This window comes from Lathamus discolor, chromosome 5 (assembly GCF_037157495.1).
Source record: "Lathamus discolor isolate bLatDis1 chromosome 5, bLatDis1.hap1, whole genome shotgun sequence".
Taxonomy (NCBI): Eukaryota; Metazoa; Chordata; class Aves; order Psittaciformes; family Psittacidae; genus Lathamus; species Lathamus discolor.
The window spans coordinates 74,026,506-74,042,384 of NC_088888.1; the positions used below are offsets into that span (position 1 = coordinate 74,026,506).

The window sequence follows — 15,879 nt, forward strand, 5'->3', positions numbered from 1 at the left end:
AAGGACTCCAAAGTGGAGAGCAAGATTGAGATTGATTTATGTATACATTTATGTATAGGTACAGACCTCACTTACTTGTGAGCTCTCTCAGAAATGGCATAACTTGCAACTTTTTGAGTTTGCAAAGGCCAGTACTTTATGCAAAATAGATTAGAAAAAAAAGAAAAGAAAGAAGACGTTAGACAGATGTGTGATTACATCGGATTCCATACTCTGTGTTGACAAAAAATAGTCTGCAAATGGCTTGTAAAGTGAGATCCTCTGCTTTGTGATTAAATTTTGAATTATTTTAAGTCCAAGTTGCTTGCTGGATGTGTTATTTAAGGGGAGAAAAGTCCATGAGCTGTCAGTCCAGCATCGTTCTTTTGATATTAAAAGCTCTAATGTTGCAAGACTATGCTCTGCAGCACCAGAAGGTTAAGAAAAGGGGATCAACACCAGCACAGTTTTGCCAGATTACATCGAAGAAACTGGCCATTGGATCTTGTTCTGCAAGCCTACAGGTTAATTCCTAAATTAGGAGCTGATGGACAAGTTGTAAAGATCATACATACTAGCAGTGGTAATTTTAAACCACACAATAGTGGCTGTAAGTCTACATGTGGTATATAAGAGGAAATGCACGGACGCAGGTGCATCTTATGGATACTTTTGTGTTCTCTTATGTCATTTGGGTCTGGGTTTAAATTTTTAGTTATCAAAAATTTGCCTTAAATATTGCCTTATAGTATCATGTTATTTCTCAAATCAGAATGAGTGAGTTGGAGTGTGATGAGTTTTCACATACTACATTTTCTCAGCAGTTTCTAAACTTGCTTCTGCGGTCTGTTCCCTGAAGTAGTTTTCAATTCTTATAATTTCAAGGAAGATTCTGAAGTCAGACTGTTAAATACTAATGCATTAGAGTATTTCTAATCTAAATTGTTTTTATGACTGCTTTATGGCTTTTGCATTGTGACAGTTGTATTGGCATAACTAATGGAGCAGTGAATGTTGTCATGATGGAGATGAGCAGCATGGAAATTTGTCATCTCTACTTCTAAGGCATATTGTGCTATAGTTTTTTTGTTCTGGTAGCTGGGATTTCAGTCAGGATGGGAAAAGAGAGCAAGAGGTGGGAGGAAGAAAAGAAGTGAGGATGTGAGGAAAGAGGTTAGTTTGACTCAAAGTATGATTTATATGTAAATCATATAATAGCAATAGACTCAAAATGATTTGTATGTCTGAAGTAGAGAAAACAGGTTTCTTTACAAGATAAATTCTACATTAAAACTGAACATTTCAGAGAAGATTTAAAAATCATTCTTGATCCTCTTGGCTGTATTTTGCAATTCTTCTTAAACTGAATATCCAGAGATTCAGATTTTAAAAAGTAGGCATGAAATCTTGTAATACCAGCCATTGAAATGTTTTCAGGGTTTTGCATACAAATGCTAACTCTGCATCAAGGCTGAGGCTCTAAATGTGAATGCTGAAGAAATGAGTCCTTAAACCTTAAATATATGTTCAGTTAAATCATAGAATCATAGAATGGTTTGGGTTGGAAAGGACCTTAAGTTCCAGCCCTCCTGCTATGGGCAGGGATGCGTTGCCCTAGACCATGTCGCCCAAGGCTCTGTCCAACCTGGCCTTGAACAATTCCAGGGATGGAGCATTTCCCACTTCTTTGGGCAGCCTGTTCTAGTGCCTCACCAGTAAAGAACTGAAGAAATGTATTTTAAAAATTTATTTTGCCTGCTACTGTGATTGAAACTTTAGAGAAATATGGTAGCATTGCTTTGTTATTCATTTAACCTGAGAATTGTTAGGAATTTTGGGTGGGATTCCTCCTTCCCTCCCCCTGCATTGTATTTTTACATACTCTTCCAAGTTTGAACATCGTGGCTTATTTCTTCTTTCTTCTATTCCATCTGTTCTGGCAGTGAGTTATAAAATTTATTGTCAAAGAAGGCATTGGAGTGTTGCATCTGCTATTCCTTTCATAGCTCACCAGCTTCCTACCTAAATATTGCAAAATAATAGAATAGCATTTTGTTATATCACTTCTATGTAGACCTTTTGCAGACGTTATTTGACCTGTGAGTAAATGATTTTTAGGGTTAGGAGTATGGCATTGTAATGTTACAAAGGAATATTTTTTACTCATTGAATTATTTTCTAATATATTATTTTAATGATGTGAAGGTCACTTCAGGAAAGGTGCTTAATTCACAGCATTCACCTGTGAATGCTGCATTTGGCTGTGAAAGCCCAATATCTATCTTAGCATTGTGCTCACAGGAGATGAGATTCCAAAATACTGAGTAGCCAACTGATAGTTCCTAATGGTTTTTGAGAACAACAGGTTCATGTACCTAGTCTAGTTTTAAATGCTTCAAGCATTGCTTTCACTTTAAAACAAATCTGTGGTTTTACACCTGCTTGCATATTTATTTTTCAAAGTCAAATGCATTGAAATATTAGGTACAATTCAAGAAGCTTGGTATGTGTACAAAGTGAAATCAATCTTACATTGAGACTCTAGTTTGGATTTACTTTGTAGAAGTTATGGATTCTAAGGGAGGCAGAAAGGTTGTAAAACACAAAAGTGCAGCTGACCAAGCAAGAAACAAACTAAACTAAGTTAATTTGAGTTGGTGTAAAGTTCTCTTTTGGAATAATTCTTGAGCTCACAATTCATTTCATCGTGTTACAGTGAAATATTTTCATCTTTTTCCAATTTTTTATTTTGTATGGTTGAATTTGGAATTTTAGCTTGGGATTGGCAGCAAAAAAACCTTAGCTGACAAACTAATTTAGTAGCCAAGAACTGGGTGAAGGAAAGGAGACAGGGAGAAGATTGAATGTGAATTGGTGTATCAACTAATAAACTATGTCTAATTCATATCACAGGAACCTTGAATTACAGATGTAAGCACCAGCATGTATGTTATACATTTTTGTATGTACCATTAAGTTCAGGAAACACTTTTTGTTTTGGATGTTGATCATTAGTAGTCTTTCTCCTAGATGATGTATTTTCAAGATGGTTTACCAGTATGTATTGAATGTTAAGTAATTTCGTGTGATACAGAGAGTATCTGTGATATTTCCATTTGAAAGAATACTGATGTTTAGTCACAATGCAACATTCAAGTGAATTGTGGTTGTCACTGCCGCCTAAGATGCCTTTAACATGAAAAGATCCAACTGAGCATTGGATGTTAATGCTTGTTATGTAATCCTTGCTGTTTATCCTTCTTTCTGTAGGTGAGATTTCCAAAAATGCTTGGTTAGGATCACAGTTCTTACTGAGGTTTCTGAAAACTCATTATTCACTCAAGAAAGGTAGTAATTCTGAAAGCTGTGGGGAAACTAATGTATAAATGTTGCAGACCAGAATGTGGAGCCTTACTGTAACTTTGAGTTCTTATTGAAAGCTTCATGAGAGAAATTTAAGACCATAATCATATTTTCTAATCTTGACCTATTACAAAATCTTTTTTGTAATAAAGATGTAGCCAGTGTTTCAACACATCACACTTACAGGTATGTGTACAATAAATGTGTTGACATTCTTCTATATTCATTAAATAAATGTTAATGTCATCTCTTTTCGTTTAAGGAAATGATCATCGACAAGGTTAATGGACAGGTTGTCCCTCGGTACTTGATATATGACATTATTAAGTTTAATGTAAGTACTTTGTTTCATTGCTTTTGTCATTAGTTATTGATTCTCATTGCTATTTTAATCTTATTTGTATAACTAAAAGCTGCAGAATAAATTTAAACACCAAAAGCGTTTGGTTATTTTGTAACTCAATAACAAGCAATGCATCAGAATTAAGATTGAAAGCACCCTTCTAATACATGTTCATTTATTTTCACCTGCTTAAGAAAAGATGGCAGTTTGAAACAGTCTGCTTGGAAAATCTCCCATTTCTAGAGTTTTTAGAACTATAGGCAGTGAAATGCAGAGGGGATGGATAAATTACCCTGTAAGTGCTGTATTTGTTACCAGAGCATCACAGTGCTCCTTCTTAGGCTGCTCCATCACATCTTTCTCAAATTTTTCTTTGAAACTGGGCAGCTGGTTCTCTTTAGTCCTCAACAGCAGGCTCTCCTGTTTACACTGGCTGTAGGGCAAGTATGTAATGAAGAAATATGTTGTGGAAGTTTGTGGAGGAAGAAGCCTTTGTTGAAACATTGACAAATGCAGTCTTCTATAACTACTTCTGAGTTCTTATTTTGCCTTTACATTTTCTTACCTGTGTCTCTGCCTGTGATTCTATATCCCTGACGGTGTTCAAGGCCAGGTTGGATGAAGCCTTGGGTGGGATGGTTTAGTGTGAGCTGCCCCTGCCCATGGCAGTGGGGTTGGAACTAGATGATCTTAAGGTCCTTTCCAACCCTAACTATTCTATGATTCTATGATTTATTTACCTTCATGTTGTCCCCTGTCTCTGCTCACACTTGTGTCAAACCTGCCATTCACTGCTATTGTTGTCCTTTTGAAAAATAAATGTGAGAAGTGTACCGTCTCCTCCTTCTTGGTTTGGGATATGCATATACTTTCCTTGCAAAATTAACACTTTTCAAAAGTCATAATTATTTTGCTGAAACATTTTTGGGGTGCAAAGGGAGGAAACCCTCATTCATCACGAAGCAGCCAGTCTTCACATGAAGAATCCCATTTGGCAGCAGGAAAAATAGTCAGGGTTTCCAGAGGATTGTCAAGGTCTGGGAGAAGTCTGCTTTTGATCAGGGCTGTAAATGCTTTAAAAGCTTTGTTTGTTTGTTTGTTTTTTAAATGCTCTGGGAATCAGAAAGAGAGGAGTTAATGCTATTCTAATGTCAAGGACAAGTTAAGATACTGTTATCAGTATGAGTACAAGCAGGGCTTCAGCTGCAGAAGTCATTAGCAATGGTCCTACTAGAAAGATTAAAAAGCACAGCAGTTTGCAGGTTAATTTTAGAAGCTTAATTACAAAAATGGGCACCCGTGAATGTTTGGCTTGGAAAGAAGTGATCCAACAGAATTTTATCAGCAAGAGAGGTGAATGTATTGAAAACTTGTTGTTGGCAGGAAAGGATGAGTTCCTTTTTAAGTTGTGCAAGTTAAATCCATGTAAGTTTTCCTTAGCAGAGCTTCAAATAATTATGCAAAGCATCAGTCCTGTTTAAAACCACCACCTTTCCTTTCCTGAACAAACCCCTTACTCCAGAAAAAACCAAACCCCTGCCAAAACAACCTGGCAGGCAGCTGTGTGAGGTGCTTGACATTGCTCCTTTTGATCTTGAAAGTAGCTCTCTTTTCCTGAAGGTGGATGGTGGAGTTGCTGTACTCACTGTCTATCGTGTGAGTTACAAGATTTCCAACACGTCCCCCATCTCATACTCCAGTGATTCAGCATACTCTGCTGTCAGAGATGTGACATTGCAGCTGAGGAAATGTGAACACAAAGTCTGTAGATAAGCACCTTTGCTCAGGCAAAACTCATGTTTTAGTCAGGTCTAGCGGACGAGAGACATTTTCAGCTGACGTTATTCTCAAATGCTCGACCTATTCTGCTAGCCAAGCACTACAAAGTTTTCTGACTTTGTCAGAATATTCCTTCTGAAATACTGCATCCACAAATCCCACATGAAGTCCCAAAGACTTATGTGCACTGTTGCTGAGAATTTGTGCATTTGGGTGTCCAGCACTAACCCCAAGATAGAGAAGTTAGTACTACAATAAAGTAATACATAGTTTTTCAGACTGTACCATGTATTTATAAGAAGATATACATCAGCATGTGGCCCTCGGGGTGACTGTAAATAGTACAGTGAAAGCTGTTAATGTGTATACAGAAAAATCATGGGATTAAATTCTAGATCACAGCAAAATAATGTCATATAATTAAAAATTTCCAAATGTCATTTACTGTAATATCACTTTGAACTACTCCCAGTATATTTGACCAACATTATTGTTCTGCTTCAAAATTGCAGTGTGCTCCATTCTTGTATTTATTTTAGTTCATTTTCTTGGTTTTAGGGGGCTAGATAGTGCTAAAAGTCATGTTTGGAGGTGTAGCAGTTGAGTCAGTGCAACCTTATCTCTGTTCTATGTGTATTTCTCTGGCTTTTAACAAGGGGATATGTAGGACTGAAGAGTGATACCTAAGAGGAGGTAAGTCAGTCCTGTTAAGCAAGGATGATGTGTTCATCAGAACAGAAGGCTAGCAGAAACTGCTCTGAGTAGAGGCTATAGAAACAAATGGAAGAGAATAGTAAGGGAGAAAACGGAGAGAAAGTGAGTGGGCAAAGACCTACCTTTTACAAATTTTAATTTGCATTGTTATCAGTGAGGCTCATTGTTGCTTAGCTTTATGATTTTGCTGTGGTGTATCAGGAATAAACTACAGCAGCCTTATGGAAAGAACCAAAGAAAACTTAAGAGAATAGACTGATTGAGATGTGTAGTGTGTATTTGGCTGCGCATGTCTACATAGGAAAAATCTTGGAAAGAAGTCAAAATAAAAAGAGTTTTAGTGACTGGGAGAGACTACACTGGAGTTCTTAGGGAAAACAGAAATCATCTATCTTGGTTGTGTCATTCCATGATAAATTTTGTATTGAATTCTGATGCTTGTCACCTATAGCTGCTGCAAAAGTCAGTCTTGGGAGGCTGATGGAAATGTTCGAGTTCATTTCTTTGAATCACTGCTTCTGTGACATCTGGTTTCGAGAAGCTTGTGTAACAAAATCCCATTGTGTTACCTGAGATGTCTGTGTCACAAAAAACAATTGATACTTCAGGAGATAAAAAAAGAGATGATTTTTTAAAATTATAATTTTTCTTCAGTCTGAATCATGATGTTGATTGCTATTAATAGCAACTCAAAATATGACATTGCTGTCTCACTGCTTTCATCTCACATGCTAAAATTATATTCATAGAAAGGAAGCTGTATCGTTGTGAAATAAATCCATCTTTTGATCTCAACTCTTCGAGGAAACACAGAGCAATCCCTGCTTTTTCTTTTCTGCTTTGCTTGGTTCTTTCTCTAAAGAGCAACTCACAGTATATAAAATCATCTCTCAAAGTCCATTTTGGAGAGGCAGCATATCCTAATAAATGAAACTGTGAAAAGGGCAGGATGCTGCTGCTGAAAGTTTGTTCTCTTTTTAAGTAATCAAAATGGTCACTGGCACAGTTTTGGCCCTGGCTGGCTACAGTGCTCTTGATCAGTTGTCAAACTTAAAACTATTCTTGAGATTGCTCAAGAATTTTCTGAGATGTCATCATCCTTTTGAAATTATGAACGTGGTCAGATGGTCAATGGCTTCATGGGCATAGATGAGGCCTTTCCTATGCTAGTTCACCACTGTAGATGTGCCCAGAATGTCTGTTAGTTCACAGACCTGGGACTCACTTCTCTGAAGTTCAGATGGTGCTGTTCTGTGCAATATCACGTATTCTGCTATTAATGTGCCCTTAAGGGCTGAGAGCAGAGGACATGTGCTCTGCACACATGAATTCTGTGTTTTTTGTATCTCTCTGAACATAAAAGGCTAATTGCACCCAACATTCCTTACGGTGTTTAGACTTAATGAGTACAGAGCTGGATCCCTGCAATGCCATTTACTTTTCATCTTCCTGATTTATGTCTTTATGTAGTTGAGTTCATTATTACAGTAACTGTAGCTATATAGCACTACCTCTTTCACTGGAATAATGAATAAAAAGTTCAAATTTGGTGGGTAATTCTAGTGTAACGGAGGAAGCTGACGATAGAATGATTAACAGTCCCAGAAGTGAATATAAGTAAATCCAAATCCCTATTCATCAGAAACAATCCACAAAAGAATATATCTTCATTCTGCAGTCATCTTTGAGACAGCTTTTCCTGAGACACCTTGTTTTGAGAGGCTTTTTCTTAGATCATATTCAATAGCTACATGTAAGATGCATAGACATTAAACTTAAGCAACTTTATTCTTCCTTAGTTAAGTAATAAAAAGTAACACTGGCATAGTGTAGGATCTAATTAATACATTCTTAGCAGAGATGCTGAAAATTAATAGTACTTTCCTTTTCCTTTCTAACCTTGGCCTTTAAATTTTTCAACTCTAGCCAAGTTTTCATGAGACCAGATTGCAATGGTAAGAATAGACTGAATGCTTGAAAAACTTGAAAAATAATTATTTGAATGTTTAGAAAGGAGATAGAATTTTGATTAAATTTCCTAATACTCTGAGCATTAAATTAAGTCAAGATCAAGATTTCTTTGGTTGTCATTACACTTAACAGTGCTGTAGCTATTAGATAAAATTTGTCACGGTAAACAGATATGCTGGTCATAAATCCTGCCCACAGCAAATGTGCTTATTGAATTCATGCATGAAAAATTTTTGTTTTAAATCCCTGTAAAATATTACCGTGTCTGACTTTTCCATTACAAACCTCATTTTAAAGTGATGTAAAATGCACAGTACATGCTGTCTCTCATTTATTAGCCTATTAACCTTATCTTAAAAATGTACTGTGAAATTGCAAGGGCACAATTCAGAGATGCAGGTGTTTAATTATATCTTTTCTGTTTAAAAATGCACCTGACTGCCAGTCATCCTTCCACTCAATTTTAATTCTGAGGTTACTTCTCAAATGGTACCTCAAAATACAGATTTAAAATGCTTTCATTACTAATAGCACTCTGGAAAATGAGGATGCCATACATGTGTGTATTCTTGCACCCTTTCTATTATTTGTTGTGGAGACATACCTAACAAGCACCTAAATGTTTGTAACAGTGCTCTTACTGTGTGTTATGTTCTTAAAATCTGTTTATATCACTTAATTCTATCGGGGTGTAGAGGTGTCAGGTAAGCGAAATACAGTGCATCTACTCAGTTGCATCTTGCTTTGTTTTCTGGTGTCACCGTTGGAAGAGATGCATTAAGATTGCTTTCTCTTCCTCCTCCTAGTTTTATAATGCAGTTTATTGAGAGCAGGGCCGCTTGGCTGTGTGATGTGTTCCAGTATTCTTTAGGCTATGAGAATTAAGGTAGCATTACAGAATAGGGAAGGCAGTAAATAGAGGGCTAGGAGAGCTTGTAAGATGGAAAATCAGCACAGGAAGAGAGTGATGCTTCGGGAGCTTTTGGGTCTGTGAAGATGGTTGGACAGAAATGCATCTTAGTTTGCTTTTCAAAAGTCTTTCTTGCTTTATTCTCCTTCCCTATTCATAGTCTTGTATTCATCATTGAAAATCTCACTTGTATGTCTGAGCAGCAAAACTTGCAAATCTCCTTACCTGTTCTGTAAATGCCAAACAAATAATTTGTGCTTTCTCCCCTGTTGCTCTTTGTGCTTGGGTAAAGTGCATATGCAACTGAAAAGTAGCATTTCTATGCAGTTTTGCATCCCTCTTTTAAAACTCATTTGCTGCGATGACTAAATTATTGCTGAAGAGTGGTAATTATTCTATGCTTAATTTTGGTTGGGTTTTTTTTTGTCTAACAAGCTGTTGTTGGGGAGCATTCTTTAGTGTTGTAGTTAGTTTGAAAGTTAACTGTTTTACTTGTTGGTTTGAATGTGTGAAAAATACATCTGATTTCATCCTTTCCCTTGTGTTTCCAAGTTAGATCCCTCTTTTCCCAATCCAGGGGCACTATAGACAGTGAGGTAATTTGCGTGCCACGTTTTCCAAGGTAAAGAATGAGTAATGAAATACCACATAAAAGCAAAGGGAGTGTATTAAATTTTGAAATGTCTTGTTTTAGTTCCCAAAGGTGTTCCCATACCTTAACGTAAAGTGTGTCTCATGAGAACCTTTTGGGTCTGCAGATTATCACTAGTCGCAGGAAAAGGCACACATTGTTGCTCCTGGGAGGATGGACAAAGACGTGTAGTTCTGCAAGAGCAGCTCTAGAAGTTGCCGTGATATTAAATCCGTTATATTTTTTCAGGTGTTTTGGTTCTGTAGCTTGCTCTGATGTGACACTTTTTCAGCATAACATGAAACTTGCTACAAAAAATACAAAGTGAGACCTGAAAGTTGAAGTTGCAATGTAAATGAAAACAACTACTTCAAACCTTATCGAATTTAGAAAATAAAGTCCACAAACAATTTTGTTTTTGTTTGTAGAAAGCCTCTTTAAAGAACTTTTCACAATATTTTCACTAAGCAGTTTTGTGCCTTAAACCCCTTCACTTCTTATTTGCAATATTTTTTATCTTCTTGTGCTAGGAACATGATTAAATAGAAAAGCTGTCTCCTTGAGCTTGCAGTTTATAACAGTCATTCACATATGAACTGCCAAGTGGACTTAAACCCACCTTCTGTCTCAAGCAGATACTTGGATGTCTCAAGAATCTGCCAGTAATCACAGCTGAAGTGGAAAGTGTGAAAAACTTTACAGTGGCGCATGATTTCCTGTTGCATTATCATGTCCAATTTCCTAAGTATTGGGAATGAAGGAATGAAGTCTAACATGGGGCTTTTTTTGTTTTTTCTTCTGCGTATTGCAAACAGGAAAAAACTACAGAGGATGTAAAACAGAGGATGCTTGGGGGCAATATCCTATGGGAGCAGTGGGAGTGTGTTCAAATGTTGCCACGTTTTATTTCCCTAACTTAGTTTTAATTTCTCCTTTTCTACTATTATTCTGTAATATTTAATATTTTGAGCTTTCTCCCTGTCTATTGCCTTCCCATCTTTTTCCTGTTTCTAGGGGAAAGGAACTAAAGAAAAAAAAGTCAAAGTTAATGAGAAAGATGTACCAAATCTAAAATAATTACACAATTCAGGATAGGTTTATAGGATAGGATACAATTCAGTATAGGAGAAAGCACGACCTCTCTAATATGTTCTTTTCCATGTAATATGTTTAAATAACCTGAGTGACTGTTATGTTCCTGGAAAGAATATGAAGGCCATATTTTCAGCCTTTTTAGAATATTTCTCTTTTTTAAAAAGAAATATGAAGAAAAATGCTTTTTTTTTCTCTTGACATAAGATTAATCACTATTTCTTACTCATAAGCTAACCATGCACACAATGAACTAGATAACTTAGATTACAGATATTTTAGAAGTCTTCAGGATGACGGTAACACCAATTACAAGCAGATACTTAATTTCTCGTTCTGTGATGGCTTACGAACAGTACTAGGTGCTTACTTATCTAAGATAGTGTTTGTGAATCAGTGCTGGTTGTTACTACTTTTTTTCCCCCCCTCTTTTCTAGTTTTTAGGAGTCTTTATACTTGCTGTATTAGGACAGTCTGATTTTAAATACTGTGAAATGATTTATATTCTAAAAAAATCACTGCCATAATCTTGTCAAGTATGAAATGCCCTGAATAATATCTTTACAATGGAGGAATTTCCCTACAGTTCTTTTCTTCATTGGAGTGATAATTATTTGTCATAAAGACAGCCGTGTAAAAAAAAAAACCAGCAATAGCCATTCTTACTCAGAGTCACTGTGAATGGCTGGTAGAAAGGAAAAGAGTGTGAGGAGAGTAAGAGCAGAAAGAGAAAATACTGACTGGATTATTTAGTATCTGATGCAGTTAAAGTAAGGATGCCTCCATACTATGTGCAACAACAGCACTAGGAAAAATAATCCAAAAAAACATCAGCAGTAAAGCCTTGTGTTTGATATGACTGCAGGTTGCCTAAATTCAGTGCTAAATAAATAAATTATTTTTATATTTCGTTGAGAGAACCATGTGCAGTTGTTTTGTGTGTAAATATCTGACGATGATGATGACGGCAAAACTAGTTTATAGTTACGGTTTATTAGAATTATGACTTTTACTTCTGTAACTGAAGTGGGAAGTTCATCTATTCCTCAGATTACGTGAGCAGAGGCAGCCAGTCTAGACGGAACATCATTCCTTTTGGTTTTAATCTTTTACATCCCAGTAAAATCCCCGCACTGAGTTCTGTTTTTGAGGGCTCAGAAGGATTTACAAGGATTATAAAGATCCTAAATGAAGCCACTGCACATGTAATCAAACAATTAATTGGACTGAGTTGTCTGTGCTCCCAAAGTAGCAGCTACTAAGCTGCTCACACCTAACTGGAGCTTTGTTTGCTAAAGAGAGGGCTTAGGTGCTCATCCAGGATAGATGGCTGTTTCCATAAGTCTGCCTCTTTATTATACAAAGTTAATGGTGAGAATTTGTATTCTGTTTTGAGCAATCCAAGGAGAAGAGCAAGGAAAGGAGCAATGTTTGTAGTGCAATCTACTTTTTCTGTTTTGATCTTATCTGTTTAGTCACAGTTTTGACAGTCTGCTGTTTTGTTCAAGATATGTTTGCTAATAAAATAAAAAGTGTGGAGCTATATTTGTGTGTTCTGTTAGTCCTTGATGTTTATGCATGGGCTACAGACTTCTCTCCTTTGATTCATACATATTTGAATTTATTTTCAGGTTTGGTTTTTGGTTTTTATTTTAAGGGAAAGACAAATAATTTAATACCTGTCTTAAGCAATTGTTTTAATAGGTCTGATTCCCCAAACCATTTTCCTTCTGTGGTAAATCAAAGTGATATTCCATTGAATAAGCTGACAACATATAAATAGTAATTATATTCGTCTCGCACGTTGGTTGTGTTGCTGCAATTGAAACAGTATTTCACATGCTGTACCTCATTGATGCCAAGATCAATTTTAGAAATAACTTTGAAACTGCTAAATTACTTGCCATTGCAGTATCTGTTTTGAATGTTTGAGTGATAAAAGTTAGAAAACCCCACCAAATTTTAGAAAATATTTTCAGATTATGATGGTTGTCTTGCCTTTTGCCATTTAGAAATCAAAAACATGAGTCAATTCTACAAAAGTTTTAATTTCTCCAACACTTTTAATCCTGTTTTAAAAATAAAACTTAATTGGACATAAAAAAACCCCACCTTTTAGGTAATTGAATATAGACATAATCTTATTTGGAGGATGAAACGGCACCTTCACATTGTTTTTACACAAAGCCATGTGTATCAAAAAAGTAGCATCTATAAAATTACGATCAGAAGAAATACATGCCAGACCATTAATATAAAATGCAAAATATTAGAAGGCATGGTCTTCAGAAGATGGGAGAACTAATAATGGGCTTTTGTTCGAGATGCAGATGTCAGCTGTGGGTGCCTTGAATTGTCAATAATGATGTTAAACACAGGGTAGAATATCAGCCTGAGCTTATTCTTTATTCTTCTCTCAAAATCATTAAAGCGAAGACAGTTGTGACATATGTTCCGCTATGGCTCAATAAGTGAAGACGTGTGTGGAACGTATATGTGTGTATGTGCTGAATTATTCATGTCTATAGTACTGCTCTGGGGGAGCAAATGAAGCGCGCTTTGCTGGCAGGTAGGCTTTGAACCATATCTCATGGAGGAAGAGAATAAATATTCTCTGTTTATCCCAGACCAAGCTAGTTATCAGCTGTGTACACAGGCCCAGGCATTTTTTTCCTTTTTTACTATAGCTGCATTGGGAAAAAGCTAGATAAATATCAGATTCTTATAGAAAGTACTTTTATGGGATTTAGCACCACATACCACGTTTTGTTGTCTGTACTGCATCCATCTGGGTAACGGACTCTCTGTGTAATGCTCACAGGACTTACTGAGCTGTAGCCACAGGGTCCAACCTTAGGGGCAGGGGAAGGGAGACTTAAACCTTGAGGGTGATGGTAGCTGTTCGGGTTACCTTTCTCCAAGCAGAGAGAGAGGGGACTGAGGCAGGGTGTGCAGCAGAAATCGTGTTGTCCTCTTACACCTGTGTTAGCGATTCCTGACATCTTCCTGTCTTTAATGACCTGGGATTTGAGTTGCCCACTAGCCCTTGTAGCCATATCAGCATGAGGTTGTGACTTGAAGGTCAAGGTCTCTGAACCAGGTGGAGAGCAGGACGCATGGGAGAACAGCCTGATGCTTGAGCAAAATCAGGCTCCTGGCACCCATCTGGAAGAGTTTTACTGGGACTGTGACTTTTGATGGGTTGTTGTTTTTTTTTCTTTTGTTTGTTTGTTTGTTTGGGTTTTTTTTGGGGGGGGGGGGCGGGGGGATGGTGGTAGTTGTTTTGTGGGGTTTTTGTTTTGTTTTGTTTTGTTTATTTGTTTTTCTTTAGCTTCTTTCAGCAAGTAGATTTCCTTTCCCTACCCCCTCAATACAGTGGATATTAAATGAGCTGCAGACCTTGTTTTTTAGTAGTTCTAAACATGTATTTCTTTGGGTGATACACTAGGTTCTTATGTGACTTATTCATATGGGTTCTGTTGAGAAGTTAATTTGGAATGATGTAAGCTTAAATTTAGAACTGCTCAGTCCCGGGTAAATTTCAAAGCTCAGCAGAAATCTCATTTCATGTTTTGAGCACGTATGGAAGATTGTGTTTAAAATCAAAGTAATATTTTCAAGCGTCACATATAGCGTAAGCCCACTTCATGCTGTGACCTCTCAGTAGTATGCACCAAGTTTCAACAGGTGAAGAGAATTCAGTTGCTCGAGATGTTGATTCAACAGATGACTTCTCTTGAAGCATGTCTAAATGATATTTTGCTTTAGGATACATTTTAATTACAGTGAGGGGGAAGTGTAACTTTCTAGCATAGATAGGAAACACATGCTACTTGTTAATTTTGTTTTACCCTTTGCTGACAAACCTATTTTAGGTTAAAAACGTCTCGAACAGGAATTATCATGTAATAGACTCCAGTAGCTGCTGTTAGGCAGTGGTGACCCTGATCCTTCTGAGAGAAGTGAAAATTTATGTACCAAAAGAAAATCTCAAACATCTGAATGCTTAAATTAATAAGACAACAATGTTGTATACAAATGTAGTAGCATTTGACATCTGGGTTTAGATTATACGTGCATCAAAGTCTTTAAATGAATGTGTGTTTTATATACACAATAATATCTTCCTGTTTTTGTCAAGGTCGGCAAATTATTTATTGCAGCCTTCATTACCCTCCTACTTATTTGCTAAAAGCTGGGATTTTACCTCTTGAAGGTTTTGGATCTGTCTGGGGTAAAAAACATTGTATATTAGCAACATTTTTTGTAATTATGGCAAGTATCTAGTAACAAAGAAGAAGCCCTCCTCCTCCAATATTGCTTTTGTTCAGTATGTCCTTGATTTAAATTCAATGTTATGTTAATTTTCTTATTGCTAGTGTCCTGTGCTTTTGTGAGAATGAAATACTACTTCTTGGTTTACTTGGCTGATGGAGAAGTTGCTCGGCAGCATTGTCTGTGTTTTCTCATCTCATATAATCTTACGTCAACCTACCTCTGACCTTTATATGATGGAACTTAGTGGTAGTACACCCTTCTGCTTAACAAGCTTTGAAATAAAAATGTATGATTGGCAGAGCTGCAGGAAATAATTAGTTCCACATCGACAGGAGAAGTTAAAGGATTATTTGGAGGAAAAGAAAGTCATTCAGCCAGTTTATGGTGCATATGAAGTTGTCTCAGCTTTTAATTTAACTATTAAGGGGTTGAAATAAATTTAAGTCACTATACAAAAGCGTTTTTGAATGCATCACTGTAAAGAAGCTCTCTAAATAACTTTACTGCTTATTGGAAGCTCAGATATTTGAAACATTAATTAGTTCATTTGCTCTTCAGACCTACTCATAAAACGTGGCTGAGTGGAAAAGCTGCTGTAGGGAAGAGAGCATGTGCACTCGATCTTGCTGAAACATACCTAGAAAACAGTTCATGGCGTTCTTTGAAATCCTAAAAAATATGTATGCACATTTCTCAGGAGAGAATTCTTCAATCAGTTCTTCAATCAGTTGTTACAAAGGTCAAGATGTGTTTTCAATGTTTAGATAAATCAGGAGAAGCTCAATCACTGCATAGATGAGTTCTCAAGTATGCTATACA

At 36.6% G+C, this 15,879-nt stretch overlaps 1 protein-coding gene across 4 annotated transcripts in view; it reads left to right on the plus strand.

Moving 5' to 3' along the window:
* Window positions 1–15,879, plus strand: part of RNGTT (RNA guanylyltransferase and 5'-phosphatase) — a 192,070-nt gene that overhangs the window by 56,494 nt on the left and 119,697 nt on the right. For 3 of the 4 annotated variants that reach the window (XM_065681256.1, XM_065681254.1, XM_065681257.1), the window contains one exon: window positions 3,605–3,676. The exons of the other annotated variant lie outside the window; for it this stretch is intronic. In XM_065681256.1, the coding sequence (XP_065537328.1) occupies window positions 3,605–3,676 (72 nt within the window). The remainder of the gene's footprint in view (window positions 1–3,604; window positions 3,677–15,879) is intronic. 4 annotated transcript variants of the gene reach the window in all.